The 21,083-nt window shown below is 39.0% G+C and overlaps 2 protein-coding genes across 3 annotated transcripts; one reads left to right on the top strand and one right to left on the bottom strand.

Moving 5' to 3' along the window:
* Positions 1-97: 97 nt before the first annotated feature.
* On the top strand, positions 98-11,392 carry dhx29 (DEAH (Asp-Glu-Ala-His) box polypeptide 29). Its single transcript, XM_067484324.1, has 28 exons — positions 98-706; positions 1,193-1,266; positions 1,442-1,555; positions 1,641-1,770; positions 1,846-1,985; positions 2,071-2,211; positions 2,684-2,810; positions 3,103-3,261; positions 3,554-3,722; positions 3,847-3,967; positions 4,057-4,443; positions 4,528-4,794; positions 4,901-5,044; positions 5,324-5,500; positions 5,662-5,802; positions 6,204-6,348; positions 6,565-6,685; positions 6,766-6,850; positions 7,100-7,188; positions 7,689-7,817; positions 7,995-8,070; positions 8,156-8,380; positions 8,498-8,634; positions 9,558-9,648; positions 9,759-10,058; positions 10,140-10,271; positions 10,428-10,524; positions 11,029-11,392. The coding sequence occupies exons 1-28, from the start codon at positions 547-549 to the stop codon at positions 11,082-11,084; spliced, it is 4,134 nt and encodes a 1,377-aa protein (XP_067340425.1). The 5' UTR covers positions 98-546; the 3' UTR covers positions 11,085-11,392.
* pstpip2 (proline-serine-threonine phosphatase interacting protein 2) lies at positions 11,349-20,321 on the bottom strand. 2 transcript variants are annotated; one of them, XM_067484327.1, is made up of 14 exons: positions 20,136-20,321; positions 19,208-19,308; positions 17,221-17,295; positions 16,410-16,444; positions 16,193-16,329; positions 16,046-16,108; positions 15,258-15,356; positions 14,608-14,653; positions 14,046-14,125; positions 13,865-13,963; positions 13,416-13,512; positions 13,179-13,263; positions 13,007-13,044; positions 11,349-12,263 (listed from the first exon to the last, which is right to left on the bottom strand). In XM_067484327.1, exons 1-14 carry the CDS (start codon positions 20,304-20,306, stop codon positions 12,211-12,213), a joined length of 1,179 nt encoding a protein of 392 aa, XP_067340428.1. In that variant the 5' UTR covers positions 20,307-20,321; the 3' UTR covers positions 11,349-12,210. The 2 variants fall into 2 exon arrangements, with proteins under 2 accessions (XP_067340428.1, XP_067340429.1); XM_067484328.1 differs by having other exon boundaries at positions 16,193-16,299.
* Between the last annotated feature and the right edge of the window lie 762 nt (positions 20,322-21,083).

The raw sequence follows: 21,083 nt of genomic DNA, 5'->3' as shown, positions 1-21,083 counted from the left end.
TAAACTGGAACTCCGAGGACTGATGGCGAGAGGGGAGGGAAACTCCTCTGCCCTCGACTTGTGTCTGCGAATGCAAACAAAATATTGGGGCCGACTTCTTGGTGAGAAGAATTACTGTCATGTCAACACACTGTAAGAAAAAAAAACACTGCAAGTACAGTCTCGTTTATGCCAAAATATGTTTTTTTAAATAATACTGCAAATTTAGCTATAATTTAGATTTTTTTTATTGTTTTGCTTTGTGATTTTACATGCTAACAACGCGCTACTTACAAGTAACACAACAAATAGCTGTAATATTACATCTACAGTGTGTTTCTTAGTTGTATGCCCCAATCTCTAGATATACTCGAATGCAACACAAATCTTCTGCTACGGTAGCCGTGTAGTCCTAAAATGATCCAACCCGGTCGTCACGAAAATAATAAGGAGGAAAAATAACTAGCGTTATTTTTGTGTCTCCTATTCGTCATCACCACCTTTCCAGTGTTTACTGATGACTCGCCATTGCACGGACACATAAGAAGTTTCTTTGTGTGTGACTGAATGGGTGGTAAGAAGAAGAAGTCGGCGGCGCAAGCCTCTGCCCCGGTGGCCCAGACGACAGCAGCGCCAGCACCAGCGAGGAACGGCGTGTCGGAAGAGCCGAAGAAACAGCCCGCCAGCAACAAGCCAACCAAACCAACCAAAGAGAACAAGTCAAAAGGTGGTATTAACTGCCAGCAGGGCACATTTTCCCCGGACGTTGTTTGGATGCACATGCATACTGTAGTGTCTTCATACAGCCGTGCAGCTACAGTGTGACGTTACCTGGAAGTTACTGCTGAAAGCTGATAGGTTTGGTCATTTTAGCCACAACATCCACCGTCTGAACCGAAGCACTGTGCACATTCACTGCAAGAACTTTCCCACATGTTCCCACTCAGGGTTCTTAATTTTAACAATTGGTCAAGTAAAAATTCAAACAAAGCTCTTTTCAGCTCAAATATTCACAGATCTGTTTTGACTTTAGGATTTTCTTTGTGTTTTTTCTCCCTGGCAATCAAACATTGTACTCGAGCCTGCAAGTTAGACAGTTTTCGGCCCAAACTAATAGTTCATCAAAAGAACAGTTATATTAAGTGTTAATAATGAACTCACTGCTGGTGTGGTCAGGCACAGAATTGATATGCATTCCTCTGTTTTTGTCCAGCTCCGAAGACCTACAGTCTTGCCAGCACTGCTCAAGTTGACAAAGGTGGGGTCTCCGACAAGGCGATTCTCAAAGTAAGTCAGCTGCTGTAACCTGTTTATAGCCACCTTGGGATTTATTAGCACAGATAATTTAAAAAGTAATTTAATATTATTACATTTACAGTAGTAATATTGCTAATATGAAGTAATATTTCTTGTTTTTTTAAAATGCATGTCATTTTTATTACATATATTGTATTTCTTTCAGGTTTTAATTCAAGCTGACTTGGAAAAGACTATCATCAAGCTAATTAATGAATTCAGACAGGAGAATGGGGACAAAGGATCCATATCAGGCAGACTTACCAGCAAGAAACTGCTGGTAAAGACCAAACGACCATGAAACTTTATCCTATTTACTGATTTTGTGGTGTATTCCTGTTGACTCTCTCTCATCGTGCTTGCAGGATTTGTACACAGCTCTGCAGAAGTTCAACTTCAAGAAAGAGCACATTGAAGAGGCAATGAAGAGCAGTGTGCTGTATGGAGGGGACCTCCACTCTGCTCTTGACTGGCTCTGCCTTAACCTTAAAGATGGTAATAAAGTAATTGCGATGTCATCACAAGGCTGTCAGAACTGCTTGTCAAAAAGTTTATTGTGTATTTTTCCAGATGAACTGCCAGAGGGTTTTAGCCAGCAGATGGAGGAGGAGAGCCAGAGGAGCAGGCCCAGGTTTCAGCCTCCTTCTCAGCAAAAACCAGAAACCCTGAGTCCCAAAGTACCCAAAAACACTCTCAAAGAGGCAACCAAGGTTTGTGTGTTTTTAACCTGTATGTAGGCTGGACAGAAGCTGTCGTACTATATCGTACCTTATAAGTGTGTTTGGTGTTTGCCAGGCCACAGAGAAGGATGAGGCTGCAAGCTTGAAGGACTGGATCTTGAGGTATGCAGAGCAGAGCAGTGAGGAAGAGTGGGAAGAAGAAGAAGAAGAGAGGAAGTCTACACACAACCCTGAACTGGAGGAAAGATTTGACCCTGTAAGTGAAATAAAAAAATTCAAAGATTAACTGCAGCCCTGAGATAGACTGGCGACCTGTCCTGTGTGTGCCCCACCTCTTGCCTGATGACAGCTGCGATAGACTCCCTCTGTGTGGAGGACACAGAAGCAGGCATTTTGTATGGTTGAGCTCTCCGTGCTTTTATTAGAAATGTTGATCAAATTATTGATTGGCAACTAATATGGGGGCTCAATATTTGAGTTTGAGATCTAAAATAATGTCCAAAAGCCATAAATTTAGAAATAGATTAGGATTGTGATTGCAGCCTTGCTAAAACAGCAAAGTTGAGGGTTCCCTGCAAGACTTTTGCACAGCACTGGACACATAAAGTGTATATTTTTCAGCATATATGTTAAATTAGGAAATTGTAGTACATCATATGTGAAGTACATTAAATATGTGGCTTCATGATGGTTTTCTCTAATGCTATGTAATTTTTTATGTTTTGTAGAATGACAGGTATTTGATCCTCACTGCTCAGCTGTATGACACTAAAGAGGCGGCAGCTGCTGCAAAGTCCAAAGGAGATAAGTCGGGCCAAAGGATGGCACAGGACAGAGTACGCGTCATACAGCAAGGTGTGTGTGTCTTAATTTTCTTTGTGTTGATACATTTTGTGCGTGTGTGTGTGCACTTATGTTCTTAAAGGCATTCTTAAGTTTTTTGTTATGTTTTTTTACTAATTTACTTTTGTATGGAACAAATGTGTTTTTTCTCATTTTACAGCTTTAGCAATTTACAAATAACAGTACAGCATGTACACAAAACCATGAACAAAAGTATCAAAGCACACAAAATGATACACAACATTAAAAACAAAACACAACCGCAATTCAAACAAACCACAGAATTATTGTTTTTTCGATCTAGAAATGAAGCAACTGGAGTCTCATCCCGTGTTCAATCCAGCTATAAAAGTGGTGGATGTACCTCAAAAGGAAAAGAAAACACCTCCTGTTAATGTGGACAAAGATGACCTCAGCTTTAACTTATTTGAACAAGTTGAAAAGGACCCTCCTGCTGAGAAAGGTTTGTGTCAGACACAATCACCTTCTGAGCCAAGTGAAATCCAAATGTTAAGTAGCAAAACATGAAACAGTAAAGATGTTATAAATGTGATAGGTGCTAAGATTTGTCCTCAAGCATATTTATTTATTAGCCCAGTTGACAAAAAAGTTTGACACGTGACAGCTCATGTACCATTTTGGCCTCCAGTTACAGTTGGCGTATTAATCATTAGTATTATCAGTGTTCAGTGTTTAAAATTGACAGACTTCATTGTTTGAGACAGTCATTATTATTTTTAAAATTTCCTCTGCAGCTGTAAAAAAGAACGAGGCAAAGGACATTCGTAATTTTGACTACACAGCTCGCAGCTGGACTGGAAAGTCTCCCAAACAGTTCCTCATTGACTGGGTTAGAAAGAACCTGCCCAAGAGCCCACCACCAGTTTTTCACAAGGTTGCTGCGGGGAGATATTGGAGATGCAAGTAAGTGTGTGGACATTTCTGTGCCATTGTGTATACAGACACATATACAGTATGTTGGATGTAGCTCTGGAAAGGATAACGAGTAAAGACTGTGCATTTAATACTATGCCTTTATACCTTGTAGGGTGCGTGTTCAGAGGGCAGATGATGTGCTGGAAGTTTGTCCAACCATTTTGACTGAGGACAGCATGCAGGCTCAACATCTGGGAGCCACTCTGGCACTCTACAACCTGGTTAAAGGACAGGTATTACATCTATCCTAGCAGAGAATACTGCTCTTTGCTTTGTGTTTGCACCCGGTCTCTTCATCTTTCCCTTAATCTCTGGCTCCCAGTCAGTGCACCAGCTCCTTCCTCCCACCTACAGAGATGTGTGGCTGGAGTGGAGAGAAAGTGAGCAGCAGCAGCAGGAAGAGTGTCGCACTGCTGCCAACAAACCTCGAGACCAGTTCATCTCCCGGCTTCTGAGCAGACTCAAACAGCAGCAGAACCAAGCACAGGGGGCTGGATCGACAAGCCAGGTGAGGGTGGGTCAGGCTTTGGGTGAAGAGCCTGAAGAGTCCTGGGAGAACCTGGCTGGTCTTGATATTGGGGAGGGAGGAGAAGAACTGGAGGACAAGAGTGAGAAAAGAGGAGGGAGAAAAGAAAGGTCAGGAGGACTTGAAGCATCCAGAGAGCTCTTGATGAAGCTTAAGAAGTCCTCGCTGGCACGCAAACTGCAGGTAAATCCACATAAGCGTTGCACAATTTACCATAAATGTACGTGCGTACAATAACCCATATTCAACGAGCACGCTATCTTGAAGGCAGAGCGAGAGCAGCTGCCGGTCTTCCAACACCGGCATCGTGTCCTGGAGGCTTTGCAGCGGCACCCTGTGGTGGTGGTGGCTGGTGAGACAGGTAGTGGAAAAAGTACTCAGATTCCTCAGTTCCTGCTGGAGGAGCTTCTCACCGGGGGCAAAGTGGCACAGCCCTGCAACATCGTGGTGACTCAGCCGCGGAGGATATCTGCCACGAGCCTCGCCCGCAGAGTCAGTCAGGAACTTGGATGTGAGGAAGGACCAGGTTCGAAGGTAAAAAATGTATTTTCACTCAGAAATCATAGGATATACTGCATGTATATGTGTGTAAATGTTTGCTACTTTAATGATAATGATTCTTGTTCAAATTACACTTCAGTCGTCACTGTGCGGATATCAGATCCGGATGGAGAATCAGTCTGGGGAGTGGACCCGCCTGCTCTACTGCACTACTGGAGTTCTGCTCAGGAAACTCCAGCACGACAGACACCTCAGCTCCCTGACACACATCGTTGTTGACGAGGTGCTAACAGTTTGTAGTAAAACAGTATTTGCAAATTGTAAGTGTCGTGGCCTCCAGTGTGTTACCATATTCAGTTTTTTCCAACCCCAATGTCATCATAAAATCATAAAGTGACGCGCTTTAAATGACATAAACACCATTGTGCTCTTTCATAATCATTAACAAGCCGATGACATGTAAATCAACCTCACTGTGTAAATTCAAAGCATGTGACCAACTACACTGCAATTTGGAAAGTCTGTTCGCCACCAATTTCACCCAGCATGTTCATCTTCTCAGGTCCATGAGCGCAGCGTCCAGTCAGACTTCCTGCTCACTATCCTGAAAGATGTTGTTATGAAGAGATCAGACCTGCAGCTGATCCTCATGAGCGCTACAGTGGACTGTGACAAGTTCTCCAACTACTTTAACCGCTGCCCAGTGATCACTATTCCTGGCCACACTTTCCCAGTGGAGGTGAGAGGACCAGGTTTAACCTTTCTCTTGTTTTAATTGCTTTATATTTTGGTAATTTAAAATTTTTAGATTTTTAGAAGCTGAACGAAAATAACAGGATAAGAAAATGATGATTACTGCTCTCAAGCTTGATTTTTATTTATTTATTTTCTTTTGTCCAGGTGTTTCATTTAGAAGACATAGTGGAGCAGACAGGGTACATCCTGGAGAAGGACTCTGAGTACAGCCAGAAAATTCTTGAAGAAGAAGAAGAAGTCAGCATCTCTATCACCCAGAAAGGTGGCAAGACAGTTCAACACCAGGTAACGTTAGCCCCCTGCTGCAGTATTGTGTGACAGTGGTGTTTTATTTATTTATTTTTATCATCCACGCTCTATCTTTTTGAGCAAATAACAAAGCTAAACACTGTATAAAAAGTGTTTAAATATTGTTTATGTAAAACCCCAAAACTGCTAATAAAGGAAATCTGCTTCTACCAGAGACAAAGTAGAAGGAAAATACAGAGACATACTAATAGTTCCTCATGCAAAATAATCTCTCATAAAAATATTTTTCGCCTTCGAGGATTTTTTTCACATAAGTCCGAAAAACTAATGATAAAACAGCTTTTCGACTTTTAACGACGTGTTTTCTTACTGCACACGAGACACCATTGTAATTTGTAACCATTATGTCTTAACCTTTGTGCTTCTGTCTCTTCAAGGAGGTGATAATGAGAGATTCCTCCTCAGGCTGGGACCTGGGTCCTGACATGGACCACTTCAGCACCAGGACCCGGCAGGTGCTGCAGTACATGAACCCTAATAAGATCAACATGGACTTGCTGGTTGACCTCATTGATTACCTAGGTACAACACATCATCATGCTTGTTTCAGACAGATCAGGTTACATATTATAGTCCCTTCAAGATTTCAGGGATGTTTTTGTGAGTGTTGTGGCCTGAAAGGGGAAATTTCCCAACAGCACTTCTAAAATGCATGGGACTGATATATAAGCAAATTTTATAATATATATACATTTTGCCATTGTATGTTTCTAATGTTTGTGCTATTCTAATTCTCAGACAAAGCCCCACAATTTGCAGAGGTGGATGGAGCTGTCCTCGTGTTCCTGCCAGGTCTGGCTCATATCCAGCAGCTTTATGATCTGCTGTCCTCAGACAAGAGATTCAGGAGCAAAAAGAGGTTACATACACACATCAATCTAATGTACTGCAATATCTTACAGCTTATGTGCTGCGCATTTAACATTTCTCATTCATTAGGTACTGGATAGTTCCTCTCCACTCCACTCTCTCATCAAAGGACCAGGCCTCTGCCTTTACTGTGCCACCTGCTGGAGTTAGGAAGGTTAGACTACATGTGTTGAACATTTTTTTAAATAGTACTATGATATTGTGAGAATGGAGGATATTTAAGACAGTGTACTATTATTAAAGAAGTGATTCCCTTTTCCATTAACACTATCTGTGGTGATGCTTTAGTTTGTTTGAAAACAGAACATAGGAGTTTAATATTTTATGATTTTAATATGCAACTGAACAAATACATTCATATTTTATAATTTTTATAATCCCTGCTCTGCTTTGTCTCTCTTAGATCGTGTTGTCGACCAACATTGCTGAGACAGGTGTAACTATACCTGACGTTGTGTTTGTCATCGACACTGGGAAGACCAAAGAAAATAAGTGAGAGCTCATAAGTAATGCTGAAAAGTGGAGGTGATGCTTTGAGCTAAATGCTAACATGCTCATAACGACAGAGCAAACATGGTGAGGTTTAACAGGTGTAATGTGAACCAGCATAGTTTGGTGTGTTAGCATGCTAAAAGTTGCCAAACACCTGCAGTTGGCCAGCCGAGGCTGCTGGGAATGTCGTTATTTGAACTTTTAGACATGTTTAAACATTATGACATCAGAAGGTAATGTATCACCCAAGGTATTTCGGATCATCCTGGGGTGAGCGAGAACATCTTTATTATACTTTGGGACAGCCAATCTCATAGTTGTTCAGACATTTTAACCATTTCAACCTCATGATGGTGCTAGAGTCATTCTGCACTAAAGTGGTGTACCAGCCTAAAGACATTCTCAGCACACCACTAGCATGGATTTAAATAAAAAGCCAGAGTGAAGTTGGTTGCAAAGACACATAAATTGTCTGTCTAACGGTCTGCTGTGTTGTTCAGGTACCATGAAAGCAGCCAGATGAGCTCACTGGTGGAAACGTTTGTTTCCAAAGCCAGTGCCCTCCAGAGGCAGGGGCGAGCGGGACGTGTCAGGAGCGGCTTCTGCTTTAGACTCTACCCCAAATACAGGTACAAAGCAGACGATGTACTGTATAGAGTTGGGATGAAAAACACAAAGCAGGAAAATAAATAACTTCCCCTCAAACATAAAAGATATTATCATCAAGACAAGGCAACAGCTTCGCACATCATATTGCAGTTTCAAGTCGTGCGCTGATCAGTTCGGCTTATGTTTAATCACCTCAGGTTTGACGCCTTCATGGATTACTCCATTCCTGAGATACTACGGGTCCCATTGGAGGAGCTTTGTCTTCACATTATGGTATGTAACCCACAATCAGTTGCACCAACAGAGCCTCTGTGTGAGGCATCCTTCACTCCCCTCTCTTAACTCTCCCCACCGGTAGAAATGTCAGTACGGCTCTCCAGAAGAATTCCTGAGCCGGGCCCTGGATGCTCCTCAGCCTCAGTCAGTCAGTAATGCTGTCAACCTGCTGAGGAAGATCGGTGCATGTCAAGCCAACAATCATGTCCTCACTCCTCTGGGATACCACCTGGGGAGTTTACCCGTCAATGTAAAGATTGGCAAGATGCTCATCTATGGAGCCATCTTCGGCTGTCTGGAACCAATAGTACGTCACACTCATTTTTTTTTATGTTCATGTTTTATTCATTGTATCGTATGCGTTTTTGAATTATGACTAGTTTCATACTTTCCTTTGAGTATTAAGAGAGCTTTTTTTTTTCAGGCAACCATTGCAGCAGCCATTACTGAGAAATCTCCCTTCTCCACACCAATGAACAGAAAGGAGGAAGCTAACCTTGCTAAAGCTTCACTGGCATTAGCGAACTCTGATCATCTCACAATGTACAACGCGTATCTGGGGTATGAGCCATCCTGAAATCTTTTTAACAAGGACTGTGTGTTTCCCTCTAAGGGCATGTGATTTATTGCCACAGAGACATTTTAATGAAGTAACTGAAATCTAGCCTCCCGCAGCATTATTTATATATATATATATATATATATATATATATATATATAGATAGATAGATAGATAGATAGATAGATAGATAGATAGATATAGAGATAGAGATAGATATAGATAGATATATATAGATAGATAGATAGATATAGATATATATAGATATAGATATATATCTATAGATATATATCTATAGATATAGATATATATCTAGATAGATAGAGATATATATATATATATAGATATAGATATATATAGATATATATCTATATAGAGATATATAGATATAGATAGATATAGATAGATATTATGTGGCTGCAAGCTGTCAAGAGATGCTAAATGTGAAAACTGAAACTGAATATGACACGCGAGGGGCAGTCCGTTCACGTTTCGGAGCTGTGGCAAACTGTCATTACTGTTTACTGAGCTGTGGAGCAGAACTACTCACAAAGGCCAAGTGTTAACTTGCTGCATCTTTTTAGTTCCTGTTTCCAACTGTCATGTTTTTTAACTGTTTTGGCTTTGGATGTCACATTTTTGGTAATATTTTTTTTGTTTTTGACTTTCAAGCCAGAAATATGATTCACTTCATAAGAGGTTTCGTGCCCAGCTGACCCATTCAGTAAACCCTCCATGCACGCACTTAATAAATAATTGTAGTCCATTTTTGTCATGCTTTGACCTGTAGGACTGTGAAACAGCTATGCTGTATTTCAATATCTTTGAAATAATGAGCAAAGTGCAGAGACAAAACATTTAGAAAAATATAAATAGTTGAAATGAGCTTTCTCATGACCTATTTTCTTGTGTTTCATACTGCTAGGTGGAAAAACTCCCAAGCTGAGGGACAAAGGGCAGAAATGTCCTACTGTAGGAAACACTTCCTCAATCGAACAGCTCTTATTACTATACAGGTGTGAAAAATGTATATTTGCACCACAATCTGACCTGAGCTGGTTTTTAGTTTTTAATTTTCTCTTCCCTGTCCACTTTCATATGCTGCTGTGTGACCTTTTCCATCCAGGGTGTGAAGCACGAGCTGATGAAGATGGTGGAGCAGGCAGGGTTCTGGTCTCCTCGCTCTTCATCTTACCAAATGAAACTGCAGACAGCCCCTCTCTCCAAGCAGGAGATTTCTGTCCTGAACGCAGTGCTGACAGCAGGGCTCTATGACAGCGTGGCCAGGGTCTTGTGCGCCCCCTCTGTAGATGTGCTTGAACGAGTGACCTGCACAGTGGAGACCCCTCAAGGAAAGGCTCAAGTCCATCCTTCATCTGTTAATCGCAACCTGCAGACATACGGCTGGCTACTCTACCAGGAGAAGGTAAGGCTGATGAGTATGTGTGTGCATTATTATTTGTCATATCATCTAGTTTTTCTTTTCCTAATGCATGTTTGTTCACAGGTGAAGTACACAAAAATCTACCTGCGAGACACAACTCTGATATCTCCTTTTCCCTTGCTGCTGTTTGGAGGTGACATTGAAATTCAGCACAGAGAGAGACTCATTACACTAGATGGATGGATCCACTTTCAGGTCAGAGTTGACCAAGGGGGTTAAACATAATCCTTGCTTTCTTCTGTACCTTCCAAAGCAGCACGTGTTGCAAACTTACACTTTGCTTTTCTAATGAGCAGTCATCCTGTCTGACATTTTTAAAAAGGCTAAATTAATTTGTGTTCCTCTTTGAAGGCTCCTGTACGAATCGGTGTGATTTTCAAACACCTGAGAAAGCTGATGGATTCTTTGCTTGAAAAGAAGCTGGAAAATCCTAAAATGACTCTAGAAGGTAAACCTTCATTCCTTTTAATACCACAGCCAAAATGGAAACTGTTTTTATTTAAACTCTTAAAGAATCAGTCTGGAGATGTTCTGTGATCTTCTGGTCAACAAATACCATACTACTACCCACAGCTATTGTATAATTATACAACATTATTGCATTTCCTCTTTGTGGTTACAAATTGTCAATGTAGTTCATTCTGACCCATTCATTCTGTGTGTGTGTGTGTGTGTGTGTGTGTGTGTGTGTGTGTGTGTGTGTGTGTGTGTGTGTGTTTGCAAAGTAAGTGTGACTTTGTAATTTTATAAATGTAGGAACCACTAGTTTGTTTTTGAGATGCAAAACAATGATATTTTTGAAAATAATTTCATATGGAATTTAAAATGCACTGATGAGGTTAGTGGTGTAGCTCTAATCTTCCTCAGGCTAAATCAAAGAAATGTATTTTTAAAAACTCTTTATAGAGCAGAGATCTGATGCGATTCTGTCTCTCTCTTGTTCCCGCCGTAGGTGAAACGACGATCCAGGTGATTCTGGATCTGATCAAATCGGAGCATGCTGTATAATATCGGATCACAAGAAGACAAATTTCCTACAAAAGAAGATAGACATCAGTAACTTTCTGAACCATATCAACAGGCCTGTTTGTGGAGCAGTCCTGCTGACAATGTGCTTCCCATTTCAAGTCTTGTATTCAAGTATAATGCATGTACCATGCGAACAGATGTGGACAACCTTAAGATGCTGGTTACAATGAGCTCTTACTCACATTGAGGAGGACTATATATAATGCTGAAATCTCCAGAGAACAAAACAATGATGTTGCCAAATGTGGTAAAACTGTATTGAGTTTTATTTAATTTGTCACTGGGTAATGGTTAGTTGTCATAATAAAACACCTTAAATAATAAATAGTTGTTAATGCAGAAAACAGAGTTAACAGTTAGTAGATTGAGGATGAAGTTTAAACCAACGGTAGGTCAGCTGCAGTTTGCTGCAACTCTACTTTTGTGTTTTAGCACTAACTGAGCAAAATGCATTAATTCAATTAATGACAATCTTGGACATACAACTTCTAACTTTCTTATGATGGGAAATACTTGATGGTTCAGTACATGTACTGAATTACAAGACAGTCCAAATGTAAAGATCCAAGTTGAGTGACATAGTTCTTGACTTTCACAGGATAATCAAGAAAAACAGGCTCTTAACTGAGCTGTAGACTGTACACTGTAGTGAATGAACCTTCATGTACTTCCACATCAAAGAGGAAATGATAGCCACTCAGCAGATGATTCATTACCTTATTTTGAGCATTTCTATTTTAAAAGTGAGAAGAGTATACGGCCCCCTCAAACCTTAAAAAGCCAAAGATAATAAAAGATGCAGTTTTGCAAGTCCCTGTATCATTGTACAAAATGTCTTAGCCTGTCTTCTTTCTATTTTAGAAAAACAAAAGAACCTTAAATAAAATGTTTACTGTTTATAACACAGTCATATGTAAAGAATACTAAACAACCCCAGAAAAATAGGTACTTACAAAGTTATGACACTAAATTTCTATTTGCTAAGACCTTATCTAGACAGAAAACAACAAATAAGGATGTAATAAGACATAGTGTAGATAAACGTCATGCCCATTACAAAGCCCACGCAGGATGTACAATAACTCCTCCAGGTAAGCCAGTGTTATTAATGGATAACGCTGTAGTCTAAATCCTGAACTGTTGAGTAGACTCCATCATCTGCAATAGAAAAAAAGAATTAAAAAGGGATTAAGAGTAGAGAACCAAGCATGCAGCAACCATTCGCTTCCCCACCATTTCACACATACTGGTAAAAGGCTGAAGTGTAAATATCGTGCTAAAATTGATCAATGTCATGCAAGCAAAGATGTTATTTATTTATTTGTATTTTTTATTTTTTGTTCTTCCGGCTTAACCTGTGAGTTTAGAGTCACCACACCGGATCTTTGCCCGCATGTTGATTTGGCACCGTTTTGTTTTTTTTAAAGCCAGACGCCCCTCCTGACACAACCCTACCCAATTTCTACTGGGCTTGAACCTGCACTGCACAGCTGGGGATGGGAACGGGCTGTTCGGGGTTCACTGTCTCGCCCAGAGACACTCTGACATATAGCCAGGACCGGGGATCGAACTACTGACCCTGTGGTCCGTGGGCGACTGCCTTACCAACTGAGCATATACTCTTGTTAAATGATGCTAAGCCCACCATTCCTAGGCTACCACTCTGCTAAAATGATCCACCCTTTATCTGTAACTGATTATTCGGTTATGGGTCTCAAACAAGCAGTAGGTGAAATAATTTAGATAATGAAAAAAATAAAACAAAGCTTAAATTCAGTGGTTTTGGTATGTGGACTAGTCTGCAAGTCTGCAAAACCAAGTCTCTTCACCAGCCTCATTCTAGCAAGTAACACGCCATACAGTACACTGCCGTTAAGCCCTAATAAAAAAATCCCTCATACCATCACTGCTGGGTGCTGGCTCAGGCAAGGTCCCTCTTCTGCAAATCCACAAGACAAGCAAGCAAATAAGGTCTGTCAATTAATGTTTTACAGACTTACAGAACTATTAAATAAAAGGAAAATGAGATAAACAAGGGGTCGCAGCCTCCCCAAGAGTCCTTGTCTTGCTTACCTGATGTTTGAGTGTGCAAGGTGAAAGAGGGGCACACCAGCAGGAGACTTCTGACCACTGTAGAAATTCTCATACCCAATCGGAGCTTTTAGAGAGAGGACCGACATTGTACATACTTGCAACTGATTCAAAAATGAATGCTGTGTTGTCCAATCACTACCTTTATCTGTGTGCATTCCAATTCTGGGTATTTGTTGATTTTCAGAATATTATGTTTGAGTACTACTGCATTAATACCTGGAGGTTTATCCCCGGTTCGTCTGAGGTTTATAAAGTGTTCGATGTCTTCCTGGATGTCACACTGTTCCATAGACTTTCTCACTTCCTCATACAGCTAAAACCCCACACACATGCATGGAGAGAGGTTTTATCGAAACATTTAACGAAATAAAGTAAAAATAAATGATTGGCTGCAGTTTAGTTAAAACCTGAATTCACTGACTTGTTATTGAGACTCAATATACAATCTGCACATTTTCATTCATTTTGAGACATGTTTTTGCTTGACTGTGACTGTCATACAGGAAACTCTGTATATCTGTATGCTACAAGTGCAACTGCATTCACCAGCTAGTCCTTAACTTTGTCAGTAACCTGAGATGAACTGCATGGTTTATTTTAATTTTCTGTGGTTTAGTTACTGTTAGAACACACATTATCAGCTCTAAAGTTACTGTGGGGGTTACCTCATCACTGGCGACACACTGCTGGGACAGCTGGTTGAGATGTGTCCACACCGCATTTCTCAGAAAGTTGATCCGCTCCACTGACTGTTTTTCAAACATCTGTAAAGGAAAACATTATGCTTATTTACAACATGCATGCTACATGCAAACCTTAGCAATTGTGTTGTGTTCAGTGTCTTACATCACAGGCCTTGGCGTGTTCGTTCAGCCATTCTTCTCTAATCTTTGCCAATGTGGCCACATTCTGCTGGTATAACCTGTCTGCCGATACAGTATGTCAATATAAACAATATTAATACTGATATACACTTTAAAACCATGACCGTAGAAAGAACATGCATGTGTGCACCAAACATCATTGCAATCTTTGAAATAGTTGTTTAGCAATGTCACTTAAAACATAAATGTGTACTTCATGGTGGGTTTCGAGGAAAAATCAGAGGATCCACAGGCATAAGTCATAACATCATTACCAAATTTTGTACTACTTCATTAAGTAGATGTAGATATATTTATAAAGATCATAATCATACTCTAAGCACCAATGATATCTTATGGCAGTCAATTGAATAGTTACTGAGATGTTTCAGCCTGGAGAAACTCTTGCATGTTGAGTCCATAAATAATCAAACATTTAAAAAGCATATTTCCTATAGTGCTGTAGCATTTGCTGTCTAGTCTAACCATCCTAAAACTGTACCCAGCACATGATGCTGTGAAAAAGAGGATTTTGGCCAACTTACCTGCTTCTTCTGCATTCTGTTTTGCTTGTTGTGCTTTTGAATAGAGCTGAAAGAAAGCAGAGAGTGCTTAGTCCACTGCAGGGAGTCTAAACGCAACACATAGCAAGTATAAAATACAGACATTTCGGCTCGCACAGTCTAATCATCAAGTTCAATCTAGTACCTTGCAAAAATATCTAAGCTGATATAGTCAGTAAATAGAAGGAAGGACAGAAATACCATGGAACCTTTATAGTGCAAATGTTCTAATGATTAACTTGTATTTACCATATCAGCATCAGAGTCAAATCTACTGTCAACAAAATAAGACCCATCAAAAAACACCCCCCAGCCACTGAAACTGAAATCCTTAATAACTACTTGTATTCTAACAATGCCAATGTGTTTTTAGATTAGTATACAAAGACGGTTTAACAACTCTGCCTAAAATAGGAAACGAGACAGAAAATTTGATCAGTATCAACTCATAAGTGTTTTACTTCTCCGTTTAGATATGACATTGATGCCACTGCCAGCCGGCACTTTAATATCCCTTAAGCTTCCTACACCCACTCTACCATGTTCTGGAAAGCATTTCCAGAGCATTTTGTACATACAAGTCTTATCATTACTCAATATCACTCAATATAATTATTTAACCTAACTTGTACCTTTTCCATGTTCTTGGTGTTATTGGTACTGGTGTTTCGATTCACATTCTGATCAGCTTCCTCTTTATCTCGACACTTCTGCTCATATGTCTTCTTTGACTGGGAACAGCACCACAGTTAACATTTAAACTTCTTAATGCAACTCTTCTTCTGGGTTTCTTTAGTCTATGGCACAAGTTCTGTTAGTGCTATTGATTACATTTTTAATCCTTATTTTAACAGTGCATTACAAGTACTTCTTCTTTTGGTTATTATTTCCATGGTGTTAAATGATGATACTTGGTTCACTTCCCAGACGTGACTGCACAACTTCTCCCAACAAAGAGGAAGAACACAGACAGAATAAGAATTGCATTTTTACTGTTACCACAACACAAGTGAAACGTAGCTGACACAAATAGATTGGTACCCACTGGCATTTTGATTATAAAACGTCTTACTTCAATAGCATGCAATTACATCTCATTCACCTATCTAACGTGTGATAGACAGCTGTGATTGGGTTTAGCATTAGTTCCGTAAGTAAATCCAAATGCTACCCAGCTTATCAGTAACACAGAAAAGAATAAACAAAAGTAGCAGTAGTAGTAGTAGTAGTAGTAGTAGTAATATATATATATATATATATATATATATATATATATATATATATATAGATAGATAGATATAGATATAGATATATATAGATATAGATAGATATAGATAGATAGATATAGATAGATAGATATAGATATATATATATAGCCTGTAATATTCAACTGTGTGTAATTTTTATTAGTAGTACTTACATCCATTGTCTTTTTGAATTGTGAACACTTCTGTTTATGTAGAGTATCCATCTGTTGTTCAAGCTGAAATGACAAGGTTGTATCTAGATATGTGATGACAAGATGCATTTTCCCCTCATGCATCACAGTGCTGAGAAAGCCACAAACCTTTTTTCTCGCTTCTTTTTGCTTCTCTCGGAATTCCTCAAGCTTCTTGGCTTCCTCCTTTAAGCTCTGTGCCAGGTGTGAGTGTGACAGACTCACTTGTTCAGTCTCTGCACAGTAAGAGTGTTTAAATTTGTGATCTGCACAGAAAGCATAAACTACAACATTGAAGAAAATTATGGTGCCTGTGTAATTATGAGACAAAATGTTAAGCACTTACGTAATTTCCACACGTCCAGGGATCTTTTTAATGTGCTTTAAGAACAAAAGGATTGAAACTTATATTTCATACAATGCACAAGATGCATAAATGTATAGACATTGTATCTTCAACGCATCAATAATTATACACTACACCAGAAACAAATAAGAAATAAAAGCTCCCTTATGGATCTGTTGAAGACTAGTATCAACGTGGAGCCAAGCTTTTATGAGTGTTGCCCTGTTTTCTTTCTTTCTTTTTTTTTTGTCTTGTGCAAAAACACCTTTATATTGGTAGTGCCTGTAATGTGCCAAGCAATTTAATGAAGGAGTAGACATCTAGCATGGTCCACAAATGTAGACAATAACACTTACGGAAGGAAGCTAATGCTGGGCCATGGCATTTTTATAAGGGTTTGCAACAGGCTACAGGTCCACAGCTAACATAACTCTGTCTGAATGCCATCTCCAAACAGCAACAGCACGAACAAAGCCCAAGTGATCTGGGACCACTAACAGAATGCAAACATGACTTACTGATACAGAAACGCAGGTGAACACAAACACCCAAATCACACTTAACTAATTAGACTGCAGAATACTGTCATCATTTCTATTTTTTCACATTCACAGTCATTATTTAGCACCTGGCGACCAGACTCACACTTTGCTGTGACATCTTTTTCTGCATTGCCTTTAAATCCAAACTAAAAGGCCCCATGTCTATTCAGCATAACATACTCTTTCATTTAATATTTTCATGCTGAAAGTAAAGTAAGTAGATCAAATTAAACACATAAAAACAACATTTCAACACAGTGATTGCTTACTTCATCTCATTGTGTCCGCACACTTTCTTTGACAAACCAAGGAGATCTTTGGCATACTTCTCTTCAATTGAGGCTCTGCGGAAAACAAGTTAAAAGCGACTCAGCCCATGAACATAGATTGAAAAGAAGGAAAGAGAACAAACATGCACCTATCAGTGACTACTGATAGGTGCATTACTACTAAGGTCATTACTATCAGCCATTTGGCATTTTTAGAATTTTAAATCATGACAAACTGTTGTATATGCTTAAATGGAAAGTTCAGGAGACTGTGTGTGTGGTTCCCACAATACACCCTTTAAGTAGAGTGTCATTTGGTGAAACAAATAAAAAAAAAGTGGACTAAATACAAAGATGCTTTTTAAAACATTAAATAGGGACAACACTTAAAGTCCTGCTGTTTATAGTCTTTATAGCTGCATATTTATACACTACCTGCTAACTTCATCAGTTATTCATTCTGTTTGAGACTGACTGACCATTATCATTATATAAAAAAACAACCTTGGCGTGTGATCTATGTCAGTTCAAATACAAAGCCTTCATACAAAAGGCAAAGAGGAGGTCAAATCAGGAAACACCTGCTGTGAGTCATTTTAATCCCAGTGACCTCAATTCCTTATCTTTTCCGGATAATCAGGAAGACTTCTGGAACATTACATCGTACATACTCAAATCATAGGGGAAATGCCCAACAATGGCTTTCTGTTTAAATGCATGTGTCTTCAAACTAGTTGATGCAAATGTATATGCATGCACACACAGAAAAACCCCCCCAGAAAAAGCATTATTTTGCCTACCCATGCAACACTGTCCTAAATAATCTATAGCTCCATGTTCTATATATTTGTTATGTAGATAGTATATATATATATAGTTCATGTTTGCACACCAAGACACTTTTGTAGATTTAAAGTATATTTACACATTATTCGCTATAGCCACACAGTTTTTCCTTTTTCATACTGGACATTGTAAATCAATACAATTCTAATATTTTTCCTCAAGGATTGCAGTAATATTATTTATGTAATATCCTCTAACTTCCTACATCCAGAATTGTGTGTTCTTACTGTATGCTGCCACAAACACATAATTTTTCACTTGACGACAACGTTGAATTTCATTGTTTTGGAAGACTTGTGCTGAACACCACAGAAACCATGTTACATTTAAGTCAGCGTCTAGCAACTGGTGTGTTTGCTTGTGTAAGTGAGATAGACTACTTCCCCATGAAAGAGAACATTAAATCTCTAACTTTGTATCATTCCATTATAAAACATTCCATTATAAACTCTATTATAAGGATCCTTCACACCAAAGTGTGTCTAATAAAAAGCTCAGAGCTGCAGCACTGCAATTTAGAAACATCTTTGTTCCTGTTTAAGTACATTTAATTTCCGCTCGTCTACTTTCATGAAGGAGTGTAGAGGAACATATATTGGTTTACTTTATAGATGTTAGTTGAAATGTAGGAAACATGATAGGGTTCAGCATATTTTATATCCTTTACAGACATATTTACATCTTATGACTTCAAATATTAGTCTACTTGTCTTACTAATAAACCTCTAACTGTCAGGTCTGCAGTCCACAGTTCATGTTACTCCACCTTCTTATCTTTTACTGTTTTCACTTGCTTAATCTGACACTTGTTCTTACACTGACAGCTCATCACATCAGCATACTTCACCAAACTTTTCAGTTAAAATAAACTGTCTATGAAATAGAACATAAAAACGTCCACAGAAAGATTATTGAGAGTGATTCCAAGTTTTATAATCTGAGTATCATCAGGGCATGTAGTTTGGCACACCGTGGCCTTAATTTATGTTGGCCATATCTATCCAGCTCCCTATTAACTCTATGACAAGTAGTAGTTCAGCTCTATATGTTAGTACCCAAAACCGCAGAGCTGGACATTAGGGCCTGGGTACACTATAGTGCATATATTTAACATCATTAAATACACTGATCATGGCATTACCTGGCTTTCATGAAATCCTCCACCTCTTTGCATGTCCTCTTGCCATCATTAAGATATTGGATGATGGCATCATAGCCACCAGTGCAAGTCAGATCTGCGTTCTGTCAATAAGATTAAAGCATAAATTCAAATTCTTTGGGTACAGAAATGCTTATAGTTGGGGGTTATAGAGTATACTGTACGTGCATTTACATATAAACCTGCTTCAGTTACTAACACTGTCTTCTTGTTTTACTCCAAATGCCTAATACAGCATGTCATGCAGACATAAATAACCACTTAAACATTAGGATCGCTTCCATGGAGTAAAATTGATGTTTTGAACTGCACATCTCCATAATTTAGGTAAGCTCATGGTGCGAGCTAATAATTATCCAAACTAGTGTATTTCATAAGTCCAGTGGTGAAAAGTAAGTGAATTCAGTTCCCAAAGAACTGACAAATTAGGATTTTACATACAAAAAGCTTGCTTTGCATAGCATCTAAAACTGATCTAGCGTCTAATTTACCTGTCACAAAAGTGTGACGCAACTCAATGTCACATATTAAAGCATTTAAAACCATAATGCAATGGCTTTTACTGTTTAGCAAGGCATATTGTAAGCAAACGCAAGGGAACATTATCACCATTTGGTATTTATTTTACTTTACTTTGAGTATTGATAACATTGTACTATTTTATTAAACCATCCTCTGCATAAATCACCTAGTCTTGTAAGTAAAACTGTTTGATGAAGCGAAAAATGTTGTATTTTGAATGTCCATCACAGCTACGAAATGATAGCGAATAAGACATTGGCTCAGTTAGCTGGCTTCACAAAGCACATCCTCTTTGGGATTGTTGGAGGGACGCAGCCTGTTTCTCGAGCCAACGTTTATATTACAAGTGACAGTAAAGAAACAAACAAACACATAACAAACAACTCACCCAGAAGAAATCCTTGAAATGTAAATTTTTCATAACTGTAAAGTGTTGTAGGCACGACAGAAGAGCTCCGTTAACATAGACTGTTGACTTAGACAGTGCCCGCTGTGACAGAAGTTGCCCAAAGCCACGGTGCAGGCTGGGCAAAGCGGCGCGCTCGCGCTGCACGTGCATGCACAATGTTAACGTCCCGACGTCAGGGCTGACTTGCACGCGCAGCCTATATCCATGTCCTGTTTGTGACAATCAGACAATTGCAGGGTGAACTGACAAATAGGGTTAAATGCACGTATCTCCCTCTAAAGAAATGCAAATGAAAGGAACTGAAGCAGTTTAAACTTGTCTGAATATATCTATGATATATGCATCAAAATATATGCATCAAACAATTACTTTTCAGCTCTGTTGAGTTTGCGTGTGCTGCCACCTGGTGACTGATAAACCGTATGCAACATAATTATGCTTAATGGGCCTAATTTCCTAATGGAATATGTTTATCTGTATGTTTAGTGTTACTGCTGGTGTGGCACTGATTTTGTATCTTTTGGAATTTGCACCTGTACATGGTTGACAAAATATGTTTGTTAAGTAAAAATACCACTCTATGACATATTCTTTTACAAAGAATGTCCTTAATAACTTTTTTAAAAATGTAAGTTAAACTATTAGTAAAAGCAGAGAAAACCCCTATACACAAAGATCCTTTTTAGTGCTTTATTGTTATTATTAAGTACAAAGTAGTGCTACCAAAATGGGCTACGGAATATTTCATATTATATATTAGACATTTCGAAATTGAAAAGATATTGAATATTGGGCAAAGATGCTAAATATGTCATGGTTCCACCTATTCAAAATAAACAGATTGACAGATTTTAATTTTGGTCATTTTACTTTTTAATACTATTTTGAACTAGTTTGAACTGTTGATCAGACAAAACGACTGAACAA

The sequence above is a fragment of the Channa argus genome, chromosome 18 (assembly GCF_033026475.1).
Source record: "Channa argus isolate prfri chromosome 18, Channa argus male v1.0, whole genome shotgun sequence".
NCBI classification, from domain to species: Eukaryota; Metazoa; Chordata; class Actinopteri; order Anabantiformes; family Channidae; genus Channa; species Channa argus.
Note: the sequence above shows the minus strand (reverse complement) of the source record. Positions and strands in the feature narration are given on the sequence as shown.